Source organism: Mesoplodon bidens, assembly GCF_964165515.1.
Source record: "Mesoplodon bidens genome assembly, chromosome: 10".
In the NCBI taxonomy this organism is placed as follows: domain Eukaryota; kingdom Metazoa; phylum Chordata; class Mammalia; order Artiodactyla; family Ziphiidae; genus Mesoplodon; species Mesoplodon bidens.
Genome location: NC_138172.1, coordinates 53,163,172 through 53,182,498, shown reverse-complemented (window position 1 = coordinate 53,182,498; position 19,327 = coordinate 53,163,172). Strand labels below are relative to the sequence as shown.

Below are 19,327 nucleotides of genomic sequence, written 5' to 3'. Positions count from 1 at the left end.
AAGGAGGTTGCACAGAAGAAAAAGATACCCCAGAAGAAACTGAAGAAACAAAAACTTATGGCCCATGAATAAACTCTGCAAAAAATAATGCAAATTAAAGTTTTTAAAAAACACCTCAAACTAGTTTTCTTGGCAAATAGCTGCAGCGCAGTAAGCATGTAGCGGAATCTGACCACATGAGAACACCAGTTCCTAACTTCAGACAAGTAAGGTCAGGGTCCCTGTTGCACAGATGAGGCCACGGGAGAAGTAAGAGTGAGCAGGATGTCCAACGCCAAGGCTGTGGCACAGACCAGAAGTCCTCACCGGGAGGATGCAGGGGAAGCCCAGAAGGAAGGACCGACGGGTGGGAAGCACCAGTCAACCTTTTCAGATTTAAAGAAAGCAAAACACTGTCCATGGCGCAGGAGGAGATTAAACCGGACACCGGCAAGTCCCTCCTTAGAAACCACGAAGCTGTAATGGAAGCTTTATCAGCACTTTCCAACAGAACCTTCTGTGATGATGGAAGATATTCTAACCCTGTGCTGTCCAGTACGGCAGGCATCAGCCAAGCATGGCCCCTGAGCACCTGAAATGTGGATGAGCATGACCGAGAAACTGAATTTCAAATTTAATTTCAAATAATTTCAGTTTGGACAGCCTCACGTGCCCCAAGGCCTCCATATTGGACCACACAGTTTTAGGACCTACCTCTTGTCCTATTTCTTATAGCTACTGTTTTTAGACATGGAACAGAGGGAGTTTGGGATCGCTTCCCACTTTTTAATCATTCCATTACTTCTGAGCTATTCCAAACTGTTCTGAGGGGCCTCAAATTTGTTTAGTCATAAAAGAGAGGTATTCGATGTCATTTGTTAGATGACCCCCCAAATTCTTAGCATTCACTCAGTGAGGTACCAGCAGTGCCCCCTCTAGGTGAATAAAACCAGGGATTGTTTTGAGAGAATCAGCCCACATGTTTTCATTATTACCATAAATATTCTGGTACGCGCTTCTGTGAGGATGCTGGGATGCAGTGGGGTCAGGACTGGATGACATCTGAAGTCCCTCACAACCACGTGGTTTCAGATTCCACAGACGCCACTGGGTTAGTCCCGGTGGCAGGTGCTTCCCTGCTGTGATGCCGCGCAGCCAAGACAGCTAAGCACCTCTCCAAAGCCCTCTGGCTCACACCCCAGGGCGGCACACAGTCAGGAAAGCTGTAGTCATTCGTCATCAGAAACCGAGTTTCCTGGGAGAACCAATTAAACAGCAGCTACACACCTCCTCACTCTTCACACAAGGCATAACACACAGCCTGCTAGAATTCCCCACCCATACCTCCCCACAACAGACAAGCCTTCTGATTCCCAGAAATAGTCCACACACCCCCATACTTGTATGGAAAAGACTGGAAGGATGAACCCCATGTGGGGTCACGTGACCTCCTTCTGTTGATATTTCTCTACACAGATAAGGCTCTGGAAGGATGCACACTCAAATAGTATCATCAGAGATTAGGTCTGGGGCTGGGATTTGGGGTGATTTTTTCCCTTCTTTATACTTTCCTATCTTCTGAATGTTTTGCATTGCGTATAGGTAATATTTGCAATTTTTTAAAAACAATGCTACTTCCTTACAGGAAAAAAAAAATGCCTTCACAAGCTGTCAGCAGTGAACTCGCAACAGGAGTTATGTGTGTGGTGGGGATGGGGGTGCCAGTCAGAAAGGAGGCAGCTGAGCTGAACGGGGGCCCTGGGCGCCGCCCCAGAGTTTGAACCCCACTGCCTCTCTCCCCATCGTGGGGTTGGCTGGAGACTTAACCTCCAGAGGCAGCGATAATCATCCCCTCCTGTCACACGTTCATCCTTTAGGGGCTAAAAGGCAGGGGAGAAGGTACTAACGCCCAATTAGCGTCCGAAGAGACTTGGCAGAAGTAGACTTAGAAGTAGAAGAGACTTCGTGGACTTAGTATACGAGTCAACCCCACAAGCGAATCCACCTTTCATGTTCTATTCTATAACCCAGTATTTCCGCTGGTATAGATTCATATATATACGCACCTAGAGGTACCAGAAGATGTGTGTCCAAAGATGTTTATTATAGCATCATGTATAACAACCACAATCAAATTAAACGTCTGTCAGTGAAGGATTCAAATAAAGCACTGACATCCACCCCTTAGAACAGCATCTGGTCATCCTAACAGGAGTGTAGTAGATCTAGATGTCCAACAGGGAAAAATCTCCAAGATACATTAATAAGTGTAAAAAAACCAAAGGATAGAACAGTGTGCGTGAAATGATCCATTTGTGTAAAAAACAAATGTAGAGCTACAGATACGTACACATACACACTAACGCCCACCTAAATTTACTAGGCTGATGTACCAAAGAGCAGTCATCTCCAATGAGCACCTATGGCAATAGGTGAAGATATGTCCTTTTTATTTGATCCCCTTCTGTTCTATTTTATAAAAAGTAAAACAATACATATAAAAAGAAAACAATTTTATACTGCCCTGCCTAGGTGTTTATAAAATACTGATGTAATGTCCAGAACTCCTACTATAATTCCTGGAAAATAAACCAGGCCAGAGGGAAAAAGGCTTTAGAAGTGGGGCCCTACCCATATATCCAGACAAAACTATAATTCAAAAAGACACGTGCACCCCTATGTTCATAGCAGCACTTTTCACAATAGGCAAGACATGGAAATAACCTAAGTGTCCATCAACAGATGAATGGATAAAGAAGATGTGGTACATATATACAATGGAATACTACTCAGTCATAAAAAAGAATGAACCAATGCCATGTGCAGCAACATGGATGGACCTAGAGATGATCATACTAAATAAATTAAATCAGAAAAAGAAAAATACCATATGATATCACTTATATGTTGAATCTAAAACATGACATAAATGAACTTACCTATAAAACAGAAACAGACTCAGAGATACAGAGAACAGACTTGTCGTTGCCAAGGGGGAGGGGGTGGGGGAGGAGGGATGGATTGGGAGTTCGGGATTAGCAGATGCAAACTGACATACACAGAATGGATAAACAACAAGGTCCTACTGTAGAGCACAGGGAACTATATCCAATATCCTGGGATAAACCATCATGGAAAAGAATACGAAAAAGAATGTATACATATGTATAACTGAGTCACTTTGCTGTACAGGACAAATTACCACAACACTGTAAATCAACTAGACTTCAATAAAATAAATTTTTAAGAGAAGAAGTGGGGCCCTACCTATGATTAAAGACCACATTTGGAGCAAGTCAAGAGGGGCATTACAGTGAGTGCAACTGCCGTAAGCGAGTCAAGGAGAGAAGATGTCTCCAGAAAGAAAAAAATAAACAAAATCATTGTGAAGAAATCATTTCAGGTTGTCTTTGGAAGCAGAACAGGGAGGTATAACTAAGCAAGACATTTCCATGTCCTCCCTGAGCAAGACAGAACACAGGTTACAGTAAATGGAAGCCTAAGAAGTCTGAAGTGTGGGTCTTCCTATCAGATACATGCAATACAGAAAAAGAATGCAAATGGATATCGTAACTAAATTTGAACTAATGACATAAAAGGAGTAGCCCTTTGAACGTTAATTCGTTAATTTTAACAAATATTTATTGCCCTGAATAAATTCATTGGTCAATTATTTCCTATACAATTTTTTAATTGAAGTACAGTTGGTTTACAATATTGTGTTCGTTTCAGGTGTACAGCAAAGTGATTCAGTTGTGGGGTTTTTTTCAGATTATAATCCATTATAGATTATTAAAATACAAGACATTGACTGTAATTCCCTGTGCTACACAGCAAATCCTTGTTGCTTATCTATTTTACGTATAGCAGTTTGTATCTGTTAACCACATACGCCTAATTTATCCCTCCCCCGCCATCCGCTTTGGCAACCTCAAGTTTGTTTTATAGTATTTGGCATTCTCTGTCTGACTTATTTATTTCCTGTATTTAAGGAAGGAGATGCTCCAAATAATCCATGAAAATGCCTACCTCCTATCTCCTATCCCCTGCGCATCTGTACCAAGATCTCAGACTGAATCCTGAAGAGAAGCTAATTCATACATGGATGCCAAACTACCTGAGAACATTCTGACACAGTTAGATGCAGAAGCACCTTATAGAGTGCTTCATCAAGCTGGGGTCTCATTTTATTTAAGGGTCTGTGACAACAAGTCTTCGTGAACAGTAAATATGACTCCTCTGCCGCCGCCACAATGACACCATCTGCTCAAGCTTCTGCGCAGACCAGTTACCAGCTGCCTAAATGGACAACACAGAAAGACACAGAAGTGTCTTTCCAGAATCAGTTCCAAGAAAGTGTCTGCATGCCCGTTCACTCTACCTACAAGCAAATCCTCCCACCTTTCTCTCGGCTTTAAATGTAAATGTCACAGGACAAGTATGAATTCCTCGATGGTGGAGAACTTTAAAGATACTATGGAAAACAGCTTCCCCCAAGAAGCCAATCACTGGGCTGAAGGCTGATCCCAGCAGATGCAACGCCCCCCCTCCACCCCACCCCGCAGTGACTTACCTTAGAATTCATCTCCATGTGGTATTTGGCACAAGCTCGAAGCTGAGTCACCCAGAACTGTTTCTCTTTTGCATCAGCAGCTAAAATAGAGAAAGAAAGGCTTGGAGCAATTGAGCCAAAACACATCCAACCCATTTCTACATGCACCTGAGGGGTTGGGGGCCTGGGAATGAAGGAGCAAAAGGCAAATGCAGATGGTACTCATGCCAAAAATCTGACGACACCAAATCTCAATCAAAAATCTTTTTTTTTTTTTTTAAGAAATCTAAAAAGTTTTGAGAAACTTAAAGGGATTTTCAGAATTCCATATTCCTGGATGGAATCACTTGAACACATACAGATCAATTTCTCCAAAAGTAATCAATACACTTATATTCTTTCGCTTTTTAAAATTTCTAACAGATTTTTTAACAGCTTTGAGATAGAATTTACATACATAAAATTCACCTGTTTTTTAATATTAAGTGATTTCTAGTATATTTACAGAATAGTACAACCATGACCATAATCTTGGTTTAGAATATTTTCAGTATCCCCCAAAGAATCCTCCACCCATCAGCAGTCACTTCCCATTTCTCTCTCCCCACCCCCTTTCCCATCCCTAGGCAACCACTAATCTGCTTTCTGTCTCATAGATTTGCTTATTCTAGACATTCCATATGAATGCTCCCATGCAGTATGTGGCTGCCTTCTTTTACTTAATATTTTTCAGGTTCATCCACATTGTAGCATTTTTATTGCCCCAACACATTTTTTTAAATCTCTCTTTTCAACTTATAAATACCAACTCAGAAACTTCAAACAGAACAAAACTGAATAAAGTAAGTTTCTTATCATTAGAAGGGGTTTAGAGGTGGAATTTCCTTTTCAGTGGGGCATTATCTAAATGGCTGCAAATATGCTTTGTTAAAACACTTTGCTTTACTGTGTAGTACACAGTGGGGGCACCTAATATAGTCCTATGACAGGTGCTTAATGAAGGTTTCCCTGAAGAAGTGACAAAAAAATTCCCTCTTAAACCACGTTAAAAAACTTAACTTATTCTGAAATGTCTGTTATGAGAACAACTTGGCCAATTTTTTAAACTCTTCTGAAAAAGTCATTTCTACTTCTTTAAAAAGCAGCAGGGAAGACAAAACGTGATTATTTTTAATGCCTCTACCACATGTGGCTAAAAGGAGGATCAAAGTACAGTGTTAGAGGCCCCTTTGTTATCTATTGGAGTTGTAATGTGGAGTTATCAGCCTTTACAAAATTAGCATTCAGTTGAATTACCCTTTTTTTTTTTTTTTTTTGCAGTACGCGGGCCTCTCACTGTTGTGGCCTCTCCCGTTGCGGAGCACAGGCTCCTGACACGCAAGCTCCAGACGTGCAGGCTCAGCGGCCATGGCTCACAGGCCCAGCCACTCCGTGGCATGTGGGATCTTCCCGGACCGGGGCACGAACCCATGTCCCCTGAATCAGCAGGCGGACTCTCAACCACTGCGCCACCAGGGAAGCCCTACCATTTTAATATGTGTTCTCAAGCGTTCTTATTATGACTGAACAGAATAAGGTACAAAATGTTGACTTACAGACCCTCAAATGTCCCTCAAAGAGACATTACAGTACCAGTCACTTGCACAGTCACAACCTTCCATCTACACCCCCATCTCTCAAATATATAAAATTATTTTCTTAAAAGATCATGGATAGGGCTTCCCTGGTGGCGCAGTGGTTGAGAGTCCGCCTGCCGATGCAGGGGACACGGGTTCGTGCCCCGGTCTGGGAGGATCCCACATGCCGCGGAGCGGTTGGGCCCGTGAGCCATGGCCGTTGGGCCTGCGCGTCCGGAGCCTGTGCTCCGCAACGGGAGAGGCCACAACAGTGAGAGGCCCGCATACAGCAAAAAAAAAAAAAAAAAAAAAAAAAAAAGATCATGGATACATAACAGGTTCTAATAAAATCCAAGTTAATTTAATTGCATAACTCACTGCATAAATATTTTAACAGAATATTTACTGCATAAATGTTGACTATGCAGAAAACAAAATGATTCCCCTAGAAATTTGTATCGTTTACAAAAATGAGCCTGTCATCTGTCAATAAAACCCAACTTCAGCTTGAACTTCTAGTGAAGAAATCTGGAAGTGCAGACCAGCGTAAGACTAGGTGAACCCTACTTCCAAAGAATAAAAGGATTCTGCAGAAACTAGAGCCATTTCCCTTAGGAACATGAAGAACTGCTGGTTTGCGGCAGTACCCAAAGGCTCTACACCAAAAACATTCCGAAAGCTGTTCAGCTATTAACATCAAGGTTCATCCCTACATGTAGCGAGATGTGAAACGAGAAAACCAATGCCCAGATTCTTGGATGGACCAAGGACCAGCCAGAAAGAGGCAGAAATGTGTCCTCCCTCTGCTGTAGTGGGTAAGTTTAAGCTAAATTTAGCCCTTGTGATTAGTTCATGCAGATAATAAAACTTTTATGTTTGCTATTAAAACAAGCCTTAAAAAAAAAAACTTGGGGTTTAATAACCCAGAGAATAACAACTAAAAGGCAAAGTGAGATGGCTCAAATGGTTCACTGGTTGGGCTGTTCTTTTGTACGGGTTCGTGTCATTTTAGAAACCACAGGTGGGTTTATAGCAATACAAGCCTACCTCAAGAAACAAGAAAAATCTCAAATGAACAAACTAACCTTACACCTAAAGGAACTAGAGAAAGAAGAACAAACAAAACCCAAAGTTAGTAGAAGGAAAGAAACCATAAAGATCAGAGCAGAAATAAATGAAATAGAAACAATACAACAATAGCAAAGATCAATAAAACTAAAAGCTGGTTCTTTGAGAAGATAAACAAAATTGATACACCATTAGCCAGACTCATCAAGAAAAAGGGGGAGAGGACTCAAATCAATAAAATTAGAAATGAAAAAGGAGAAGTTACAACAGACACCTCAGAAATACAAAGCATCCTAAGAGACTACTACAAGCAACTCTATGCCAATAAAATGGACAACCTGGAAGAAATGGACAAATTCTTAGAAAGGTATAACCTTCTAAGACTGAACCAGGAAGAAATAGAAAATATGAACAGACAAATCACAAGTAATGAAATTGAAAGTGATTAAAAATCTTCCAACAAACAAAAGTCCAGGACCAGATGGCTTCACAGGTGAATTCTATCAAACATTTAGAGAAGAGCTAACACCCATCCTTCTCAAACTCTTCCAAAAAATTGCAGAGGAAGGAACACTCCCAAACTCATTCTATGAGGTCACCATCACCCTGATACCAAAACCAGACAAAGATACTACAAAAAAAGAAAATTACAGACCAATATCACTGATGAACATAGATGCAAAAATCCTCAACAAAATACTAGCAAACAGAATCCATCAACACATTAAAAGGATCATACACCACAATCAAGTGGGATTTATCCCAGGGATTCAAAAATTCTTCAATATACGTAAATCAATCAATGTGATACACCATATTAACAAACTGAAGAATAAAACCCATATGATCATCTCAATAGATTCAGAAAAAGCTTTTGACAAAATTCAACACCAACTTATGATTAAAAACTCTCCAGAAGTGGGCATAGAGGGAACCCACCTCAACCTAATGAAGGCCATATACGACAAACCCACAGCAAACATCATTCTCAATGGTGAAAAACTGAAAGCATTTCCTCTAAGATCAGGAACAAGACAAGGATGTCCACACTCACCACTATTATTCAACATAGTTTGGAAGTCTTAGCCATGGCAACCAGAGAAGAAAAAGAAATAAAAGGAATACAAATTGGAAAAGAAGAAGAAAAAGTCAGTGTTTTCAGATGACATGATACTATACATAGAGAATCCTAAAGATGCCACCAGAAAACTACTAAAGCTAATCAATGAATTTGGTAAGGTTGCAGGATATGAAATTAAAGCACAGAAATCTCTTGCTTATACTCTAACAACAAAAGATCAGAAAGAGAAATTAAGGAAACAATCCCATTCACCATTGCAACAAAAAGAATAAAATACCTAGGAATAAACCTACCTAAGGAGGTAAAAGACCTGTACTCAGAAAACTATAAAACACTGATGAAAGAAATTAAAGATGATACCAACAGATGGAGAGATATACCATGTTCTTGGATTGGAAGTATCAATATTGTGAAAATGACTATACTACCCAAAGCAATCAACAGATTCAATGCAATCCCTATCAAATTACCAATGGCATTTTTTACAGAACTAGAACAAAAAAATCTTAAAATTTGTATGCAGACACAAGAGACCCCAAACAGCCAAAGCAGTCTTGAGGGAAAAAAACGGAGCTGGAGGAATCAGACTCCCTGACTTCAGACTATACTACAAAGCTACAGTAATCAAGACAATATGGTACTGGCACAAAAACAGAAATATAGATCAATGGAACAGGATAGAAAGCCCAGAGATAAACCCATGCATCTATGGTCAACTAATCTATGACAAAGGAGGCAAGGATATACAATGGAGAAAAGAGAGTCTCTTCAGTAAGAGGTGCTGGGAAAACTGGACAACTACACGTAAAAGAATGAAATTAGAACCCTCACTAACACCATACACAAAAATAAACTCAAATTGGATTAGAGACCTAAATATAAGACTGGACACTATAAAACTCTTAGAGGAAAACATAGGAAGAATACTCTTTGATATAAATCACAGCAAGATCTTTTTTGATTCACCTCCTAGAGTAATGGAAATAAAAACAAAAATAAACAAATGGGACCTAATGAAACTTAAAAGATTTTGCACAGCAAAGCAAACTACAAAAAAGATGAAAAGACAACCCTCAGAATGGGAGAAAATATTTGCCAATGAATCAATGGACAACAGATTAATCTCCAAAATATATAAACGGCTCATGCAGCTCAATATTAAAAAAACAAACAACTCAATCAAAAAATGGGCAGAAGACCTAAATAGACATTTCTCCAAAGAAGACATACAGATGGCCAAGAAGCACATGAAAACCTGCTCAACATCACTAATTATTAGAGAAACGCAAATCAAAACTACAGTGAGGTACCACCTCACACCAGTTAGAATGGGCATCATCAGAAAATCTACAAACAACAAATGCTGAAGAGCATGTGGAGAAAAGGGAACCCTCTTGCACTGTTGGTGGGAACGTAAATTGATACAGCCACTATGGAGCATAGTATGGAGGTTCCTTAAAAAACTAAAAATAGAATTACCATATGACCTAGCAATCCCACTACTGGGCATACACCCAGAGAAAACCATAATTCAAAAAGACACATGCACCCCAATGTTCACTGCAGCACTATTTACAATATCCAGGTCATGGAAGCAACCTGAATGCCCACAGGCAGACAAATGGATAAAGAAGATGTGGTAGATATATACAATGGAATACTACTCAGCCACAAAAAGGAACAAAATTGGGTCATTTGTAGAGACTGTCATATAGAGTGAAGTAAGTAAGAAAGAGAAAAACAAATATCGTATATTAACGCATATATGTGCAACCTATAAAAATGGTACAGATGAACCGGTTTGCAGGGCAGAAAGAGAGACACAGATGTAGAGAACAAATGTATGGACACCAAGGGGGGAAAGCAAGGTGGGGTGGGGGGGTGGTGTGATGAATTGGGAGATTGGGATTGACATGTATACATTAATACATATAAAATGGATAACTAATAAGAACCTGCTGTATAAAAAAATAAAATAAAATTCAAAAATTCAATAGAAAAGAAAACGAAAGCACAGGCGGCGGTGGGGCATTAAGTTTTTCACCTGCTATTGTTTCTGCTCTGACAATTTATTAAGCAATAAAGAGCAAAGAGAAACCAAGGACCATATAAATCTGGGACACATACTGTATGAATCTCCAAAGAGAACATGAATCTTCTCACAGTTCCCAAAAAACAAAAAACTTTCTTCAACTATAGACAATTTTATATCATAGGTTTGTGGATTGTTTTATAGATCCTGAGATATGACTTGTATATTGATAATAAAAGAACCTCAGGAAATTCCCTGGTGGTCCAGTGGTTAGGACTCTGCACTTCCAAAGCCAGAGGCCCAGGTTCAATCCCTGGTTGGGGAACTAAGATCCCACAAGCTGCACAGCGTGGCCAAAAAATAAAAATAAAGGAACCTCAGCTTAGCCTGCCTCTGGGTAGCAAAGCTTGGAGGAAGGTCAGTCAGTAAACTGACTCTGTGTGTGTGTACAGGCACAAGCATGCAAACATATGCATTTGGGGTTTGGTTTTGGTATTTTGTTAGAAGAAGACTGACAATTTTTCCGGCAATGTGCCCATGACAGAATGCTGGAAGAATGATCTAGCAATCAAATCACACCGCTGCAGACAACTCTGGCCCATCAGAAAACCTGCGAGGTGGATATGCCTCGGGGGCGACAAGACCTACAGTTCCAGCCAAATGCTGGGCTCTCCCGAGACCTGAGGAGGATGCTTAGCAGACCTCAGCTTTCAAGAAGCAAAGAGAAGGGGAGAAAGTGGACAACAGGACATAACACCAGTTGGCTTTTCACCAGGCTCTAGGGCCACAATGGGTTAAATAAAGTACAAGTGAAGGGGCCTTTACTAAGAGCTGGTTCTAGAGAAACTTTGAGCGGAGGACACCATGACCCTTAAAAGGCTTGACCTGTCCTCAGATCACAGCCCCACGGGCATTGGAGGAAAGATTCACAGTATATGGTCCAGGAAAATATATACTGAGCTATTATGAAAAATCTGCCCAAGTCCTAAGGCTCAGCCAGGTTTGCGATCACTCACCTTTTGTTTGTCCTTAATTGCTCAGTTAATTAGGACAAACACTTCCTAATGTCAGCTCCTCTCCCCACCCCAGGGGTAGGAGAAGCAGCATCTGTCACCAGAGTCCACAAACCCGGCAAATTGTTAAAGGTGATTTTTTTTTAAAAAATCAAAAAACAAGAGAGCCATACCATGGTAACTGTGAACCCAGGAGGCCCATCTGAAAAGTTCCCGGGAGAAGAACATACCTCTCAGTTTGTACATCTCCCCATTGGCAGAGTACACGACCAGCATATGGGGTGCTTCATCACTCAGGGACACGATGGCGCCAGACAGAGACAGGGCCCCTCGAGGCTTCTGGTGTTTGCTTTGCTCATTCACAAAATACTGCAGGATACCAGCCTCAAAATCCAGCACAAAGTACCTGTGTGGAGAAACCACAGTGCATCAGTTTTCTCTCCAAGCAAAGAAGAAAAAGAACATAATCCTTAAATTGATATCAAGGCTCCCAATCCAGGATGCTGGAAGCTAAACGTCCCTGCCAGGCACCCACACAAGTCATCCCCGTGTAGGGAGAGAGCACCCAATTCTTAAGTCAAAGCAGAACTTGTCATGGCCCCTGGGGCAGGGGCAAGGGCCAGGCCCATTCTGGATTCGGTGCAATGCCCATTCATACATGAGCCTCAGAATGGTAAAGAAGAGGGAAGCATTGGGACATAGACTCTGGTAACAGTAAAGAAGAGGGAAGCATTGGGACATAGACTCTGGTAACAGGCTCCACGTGACTTCACAGGAACAGCTGAAATTCACACCCCAGAAGCAGCAAGCTGGGCCAGACTCCAGCCGACAGCCTGGGCACTGTATGGGGCCTGAGCTCCAGAGTTGGTCAATCCAGCCAATTGAAGGTGCTCACACAGCCCCCTGGGCACCCTCCAGCGGGCCCTTCCATGGATCACTTTTCACACAAAGGGACAAGAATTCCCTCCGCTCTGGGAGGCTGTAATGCCACTGGAGTCTACATTCAGGGTGAAAACAGGGAAACTGCTAGGTGTCTAAATCACTGAAACAAATCTTGGTAGCCGAGTACCTGGCCTGTTTATAGTAACCATCTATCACCAGGAAGCAATCAAGAGAACTTCCCCTTCTCCACCAGGACAAGTTGTCTTCATGTGAGATCCACATGCCCCCTGGGACCCAGAGGCTCATCACAGACCCTGCTGACTCTCCCAGCCTCTCACTTTCTGCTCCACCCACGCTGGCTCACCCAGCTGCCTTCCACCACTTTGTTCATGCTGTTTCCCCCACCTGGAGCAGTTACTCGAAGTGATACAGATTGTTACCAATCCATGACATCGAAACTCTTCCCACAATTGGGCTTCGCATCGGCATCCAACTGCACGGTCAGTAGGTTTGTCTCATTAAAGAAAGAGTCCAGGGCTTCCCTGGTGGTGCAGTGGTTGAGAGTCCGCCTGCCGATGCAGGGGACTCAGGTTCGTGCCCCGGTCCGGGAAGATCCCACATGCCGCGGAGCGGCTAGGCCCATGAGCCATGGCCGCTGAGCCTGCGCGTCCGGAGCCTGTGCTCCACAGCGGGAGAGGCCACAACAGTGAGAGGCCCGCGTACCGCACAAAAAAAAAAAAAAAAAAAAAAGAAAGAGTCCAGACATTGTCTGACACACACGGCGCACACAAGCCACAATACCAGTCTCAAATCAAGCACGGCGCAATTGGGGGGTGGGAGGAAGCAAGTTGTTCAGCAGCTTGAGATATACTTGCCACCCCTGTGGCTAGAACTTGGTTCCCTCCCCTATTTACTGCACGGTAACGTCAAGAAAACTCAGGTGCCACCAACTTGAAAAATCATCTCCTGACCAGGTCAAATCTTCCTCCCACAAGCTCTCACTTTGAACTCACCCCTCATGGCCCTGGCCTCATCAGGAGTCTACATTTGCAGGATTATCCGATTCAATGTCTGGTTCCCCCCAGACTCTACGCTGTTTGGAGGCGGACAGTGCCTGACCCCTCGCTGATACTCAGTTAATATTTATTAATGAATGAATGAAAAGGAAAAAACTACCAAATCCCACCCTTTTCAATCCGTGCACCAGAGCAGCTGGGTTACCACTGTGAACTTGCAGAGGCACTGGAAAATATGTCACACTTTTGAGGGATATGGAGTGATGCTCATCAGTCAGATATAAAGCATACGAACAACTCAGGCAGTTTTCAGTTTCCATACTAGTTGCACTGCATTCCTTTCAAAGGCATAGTATCTTTGCAAAGCTGGGTTTTCAGCAGTTGCTGGGTCAACAAGGAAACATCGACAGGGAATAGGAAGAGGGCAGCGATGCCAACAAGATCCCAAGGTTTGAGAGAGAAGCTGTGCAGAATCTGCAGGCACACACAGTCCACCAACAAGTAATTGAAGCTATTTAATGGAGAAACATATTCATAATGTAGAAACATAAACATTTATGTTGATTATTTTTTCAAACGGCCACTGAGCTGTTACGACATCAATGTACATGAAGTTGTTTGGAGCTGACTGCTTTAACAATAATAAAAAAAAAAGCTGACTGCTTTCATAATAAATGAAACTGTAGGATTTTTTTTAACCTCTAAGCACCACGAACCAAGAAAGTTTACAAACTTCTGACCTAATTGATTCTCAGAGTAACCAACAGACAGCCATCATTATTCCCCATTTTACAGGCACTAAGACTCAAAGAAACTCAAAATCTAAGTCCCACTTGTCTGTGTCCAGATCCACACCTGGTTCAGTCCAGCACTCACAAACTCTCCTTCGAGTCTCACGCAAGTCCTCCCCCTTGTCGTTTGCTCCGTGTCACCTCTCCTGTACCCACTTAGGTACTTTATTCTCCAAAGCTTCCTGCTCCAACAGAGCTAGCCGGGCTGAAAGCACCTTTGCCTGGCCACAGAGGTCCCACCTCATCCCCATCCCACAGAGCAGGCGCACCTGACGACCCAGGTCTCAACCCTCCAAAACTCCAATTCCTCTAAGAAACATTAATTATTTGTAACATTCCAAATGTCCTGGCCAAGGTTATTTATCTTTTTTACCCCTCTCCTTCCCTATCTCTCGAGTCACAATAATAAGGATATACTTCTGGTATCCACGATTAGCATGGATAAATCAAGACACAAAAATGTGCTCCTGGACCAGGACTATTCAAAGTGCGCTTCCTCGCCCAGCAGTATCAACATCACCTGGGAGCTTATTTGAAACGTAAATTCTTGGGCCCCACCCAAGACCTGCTGAATCAGAAACGGGTGGAGGTGTGGGGCGGCCAGGAAGCTTCCAGGTGATTCTGATGCAGCTCAAATTTGAGAAGCACTGGCCTAAACTAATAGCTCATCACCAAATCCCTGCCCTCCATTTCCAGGAGACACAAGCAGAATACATTTCCCAGCTTTCCTCCTAAGGACGTGTGGCCATTTGACTGAGCTGTAGCCAACAGAATGTGAACAGAAGAAATGCAAGCCAGGCCTGGAACATACAGAAAGACACACGTGCACGCACGCGTGCACACACACACACACACAGATTGGAATGGAGACACCCTGCAGGGCAACTCGGGATCCACAACGGGTGTGACAAAGACACAAGAGGGGAGCACCCTGGATCCCCGAATGACCACCTGGAAGAGAGTCGCCTCATTTCTACATGGATGAGAAAGAAGCTTCTGCTTATTAGGCCACTAAGATCAGTTAAAGAAGCCAGCCTGACAAATTCACAAAAAATCTTTTTTAAATGTGTATTTTCACGTCCTTCTACTTGAAATGTGTTCCTCTCCTCCTTTCTGTGATGTGAAGACCAAATTCCGTCAACGAGAGAAGAGCTGGGGTGATTTCTGAGCCGCCAGTGGTCACATTATTCAAATGCTGACCCTGCGCTTCTCTTTAAGAGTAAATGTTCTCACGAAATTGAGTTATATGTAGTGAGGTGGATGGACCTAGAGTCTGTCATACAGAGTGAAGCAAGTCAGAAAGAGAAAAACAAATACCGTATGCTAACACATATATATGGAATCTAAAAAAAAAAAAAGTGGTACTGATGAACCTAGTTGCAGGGCAGAAATAAAGAGGTAGACATAGAAAATGGACTTGAGGACATGGGGTGGGAGGGCAAAGCTGGGGCGAAGTGGGAGTAGAAACGACATATACACACGACCGAATGTAAAATAGTTGTCTGGTGGGAAGCAGCAGCATAGCACAGGAAGATCAGCTCGGTGCTTTGCGATGACCTAGAGGGGTGGGATAGGGAGGGTGGGAGGGAGATTCAAGAGGGAGGGGATATGGGGACATGTCTATGCATATGGCTGACACACTTTGTTGTGCAACAGAAACACAGTATTGTGAAGCAATTATACTCCAATAAAGATCTATTAAAAAAAGAGCAAATGTTTTCCACGTGACCTATATTTAATGTCATGGTGACTGCAGCTGTGCAGACACGGCTCCTGGCAAATCACAGCGTGAAGAGCAAGAATCCGTACAAGCGTAGGGAAGGAACCTTGGCTCCGACTATAGCATTCTGTGTCTCCAGCCTCCCCTGCACCCCCCAAACCGCTCTGGCAGAGCAGCGGTGTCCCCCATCCATCAACATGCCTCCTTTACACAGCAGGAAGCAGGAAAGGTAGCGCATAACCTGAACAGGCTTCAAGGAAAAGGCAAGAGCCAAGTTGCCCTCAACTCCCCTGCCCACCCCCCATCCACCCCGTGCCGCTGGCTGGAATGGAGAAAGGGCTGAACACCTCTCTCCTCTTTCTGCTCTGCGCACTCATCAACCAGGCCCCCATCAGCCTTCCCCGCTCCCAGAAGCAGCTTCACAAACGCATCCTGCTCAGACCAACCATATATTTGCAAAGGACATTGTTAAGAAGCTGGTACCAAGAAATGAATTGAACACTGGGGGATTTTTTTGATAAAGATGACGGCATAACCAGTTGAGGTCACATTATGCAGAATACGGGAGCACATTAATGATTTTTCACATTACCTATTTCAAAATGACATCTTAATTCTAACCCCCTGCCGCAGGCAGGAAAAAAAAACATATTTCCACTGCTTCCTAAAATAGTTTTAATGCAAATGCACAGGTCTGAATCATGTGCACTAAGCAAGGTCATCAATCATTTACTCCTTTTCTAAAGACAGTTAAAAATTCGATGGTATTTGGAAGGGAGTGAAAGGAGAATATCTGATTAAAAATTACAACAGACTAAACATAAAGCATTCTTTCAGGATGGTCTTTGCAAGTTGATTCAGATTCTGTCACAGGCAGGTAGGAGCTGTCCACGCGGCACTAAGAAGGGCATTGCCTGTGGGTCACATCCCCTGGGAGGAAAGAAATTACATTTGGTTTCCCGCAGGGTCAGGGTTCTGTCAGGCACTGGTGTTTGAAGCTTGCTGCTGTATCTGAAACTCATAGCTTTCATTCTAAATGGAAAAGTTAACCGTATTTCTGGATGAGGCTTCATTAAATGAGGTGCAAACGCCAGATAAAATCCTGAAACATTCTTTAAGGTTTTTCCCTCTGGAGAAATGAATAAGACGAACCTGATTCCTAGTGGGTTCTTTTCCAATTAGCATCTCGAGCTTTCGTTTGCAACTTAACCAACGTGCAGGTGAACTTAACCGTATACGGAGGCAACGTATTTTATGGACTATGTTGACAGACCAAAGAGGGTGCTGAGAGAGAAAAGAGAGAAAGAGGGGAGACATCAAACCAACCCATAAAAAGAGCCATCAGTGCCGATCAGGCCAGTTTCCGGGTGGCAGCCTCACCCCGTCCCAAAGCTGGGACCCGCGGCGAGTGGCAGGCCTGCCTCAGAAGGGCTGAGGACAGGCCACTGCTTCGAAAACCACACGTGAGCACGTGCACAGACGTAGACACACCTGCATGCACACGCACTCACACGCGCATACGCATTCACGCTCACTTGAGCAGACCTACACACAAAGTAGCTGCCCTTACCCATCACTGCTCTCCAAGCCTTGCCTTGCTGAGGGTCATTTGTCAACACCTGTAGCCTTTTTATTCCCACCCCCACCTGCCTGACATAGTTTCATGAAGGTTCAACTTCAGGATCTAGAAGTTGAAAACCAGACATATTTACTTTGAGAAGGTGGAGGCACACCAGTGGCCGTTAGCATCCAGTCAGGAGCAGAAAAATAAAGGGAAAGGATTGGGGGGATGGGGGGGAGGAACATGGGGAAACCAGTTCATTAATGCCAAGAAGCAGAAGGTACAAGCAGACTACAAGAGGGTTACAAAGAGGAAAAAAATGCAGTGAAAAAAAAAATCTTTCGAACAGGAACTTTGCCAGACAGGCTGCTGCTGACAAAAAGCTAAATCATTTCATCTAAACTTAAAAGTGAAAATTAAAGCAAGAGGAGAGGGCTTGAGAAGGGAGGTGATGGCCAGCCCCGTGATGCCTGAGCAGACACCTTTTATACCCACGGTACTACTTCCAGGAGGGAGTCAGGACCCCTCCCATTCTCCGTGGGGCTCCACTGCTCGCTGCACGCCAGGCACGAGGCCCCCGTCCACCACCCTCCACGCACGAAAGCGGACCGAGCCCCCAGCTCGCACAGGCGTTTTCCCTGTTGGGATCTGCCTCACCTTCCCAGGCCCTCTATTTTCTTTCTTCTTTCCGCACCCCCCCGCCCCCACAGTATTTATTAACTATTTATCAAGAGAAGCTATTCTTGGTGGGAATGTAAATTGATACAGCCACTATGGAGAACAGTATGGAGGTTCCTTAAAAAACTAAAAATAGAACTACCATACGACCCAGCAATCCCACTACTGGGCATATACCCTGAGAAAACTGTAATTCAAAAAGAGTCATGTACCACAATGTTCACTGCAGTTCTATTTACAATAGCCAGGACGTGGAAGCAACCTAAGTGTCCATCGACAGATGAATGGATAAGATGTGGCACATATATACAATGGAATATTAGCCATAAAAAGAAATGAAATTGAGTTATTTGTAGTGAGGTGGATGGACCTAGAGACTGTCATACAGAGTGAAGTAAGCCAGAAAGAGAAAAACAAATACCGTATGCTAACACATATATATGGAATCTAAAAAAAAAATGGTTCTGAAGAACCTAGGGGCAGGACAGGAATAAAGACACCAACCTACTAGAGAATGGACTTGAGGACACAGGGAGGGGGAAGGGTAAGCTGGGACGAAGTTAGAGAGTGGCATGGACATATATACACTACCAAATGTAAAATAGATAGCTGGTGGGAAGCAGCTGCATAGCACAGGGAGATCAGCTCAGTGCTTTGTGCCCGCCTAGAGGGGTGGGATAGGGAGGGTGGAACGGAGACGCAAGAGGGAAGAGATATGGGGATATATGTATATGTATAGCTGATTCACTTTGTTATAAAGCAGAAACTAACACACCATTGTAAAGCAATTATACCCCAATAAAGATATAAAAAAAAAAAAAAGAGAGAAGCTATTCTTTAGCCCAAATATTCACACTTCATAGTTCAGGAACACAGCTCAGTGACAAACTTTCATGGAACTCAACCCAAAGAAATTCTTTACATTCCAAAATCACTTTGCACTCTGAAAGATGCCAGCCTTCTTCACAGCCTCAAACTCTTTCACGGATTCATAATTTCTGAAGAAATCTGCATATGCCAGGCCCTCTGTCTTCTGAGAAGGTCCTGCTGGAGGCCACCTGTGCCTTGTCCTGACCATGACAACAGTGACCTTTGTTCTTCAGCTAAAGACCCTACTCTGGGTTGGGTGACTGACTGCCTAACTGTTCCAGAATCCCAGTCCACACGCCAGCAACACACCAAAATGGCAGCGGCTTGGTCCTGCCAGCCTGGGGCGTCCTGCTCTCCCCACAGTCCCAGGGAGGCCTTGCCCGGTGCAGGCACTACACACCCGTATTCCAGGTTTCACCTGCCTTCCAATTCCCGCTTGCCCACAACCACCCGAAATAGCACCATTTC

The 19,327-nt window shown here is 43.3% G+C and overlaps 1 protein-coding gene across 2 annotated transcripts in view; it reads right to left on the bottom strand.

The window, feature by feature from the left end:
* OSBPL10 (oxysterol binding protein like 10) overlaps positions 1 to 19,327 on the bottom strand; it is a 290,264-nt gene that overhangs the window by 184,538 nt on the left and 86,399 nt on the right. For both annotated transcript variants that reach the window (XM_081246970.1, XM_081246971.1), the window contains 2 exons: positions 11,572 to 11,747; positions 4,553 to 4,632 (listed from right to left, as the gene is read on the bottom strand). In XM_081246970.1, the coding sequence (XP_081103096.1) occupies positions 4,553 to 4,632; positions 11,572 to 11,747 (256 nt within the window). The remainder of the gene's footprint in view (positions 1 to 4,552; positions 4,633 to 11,571; positions 11,748 to 19,327) is intronic.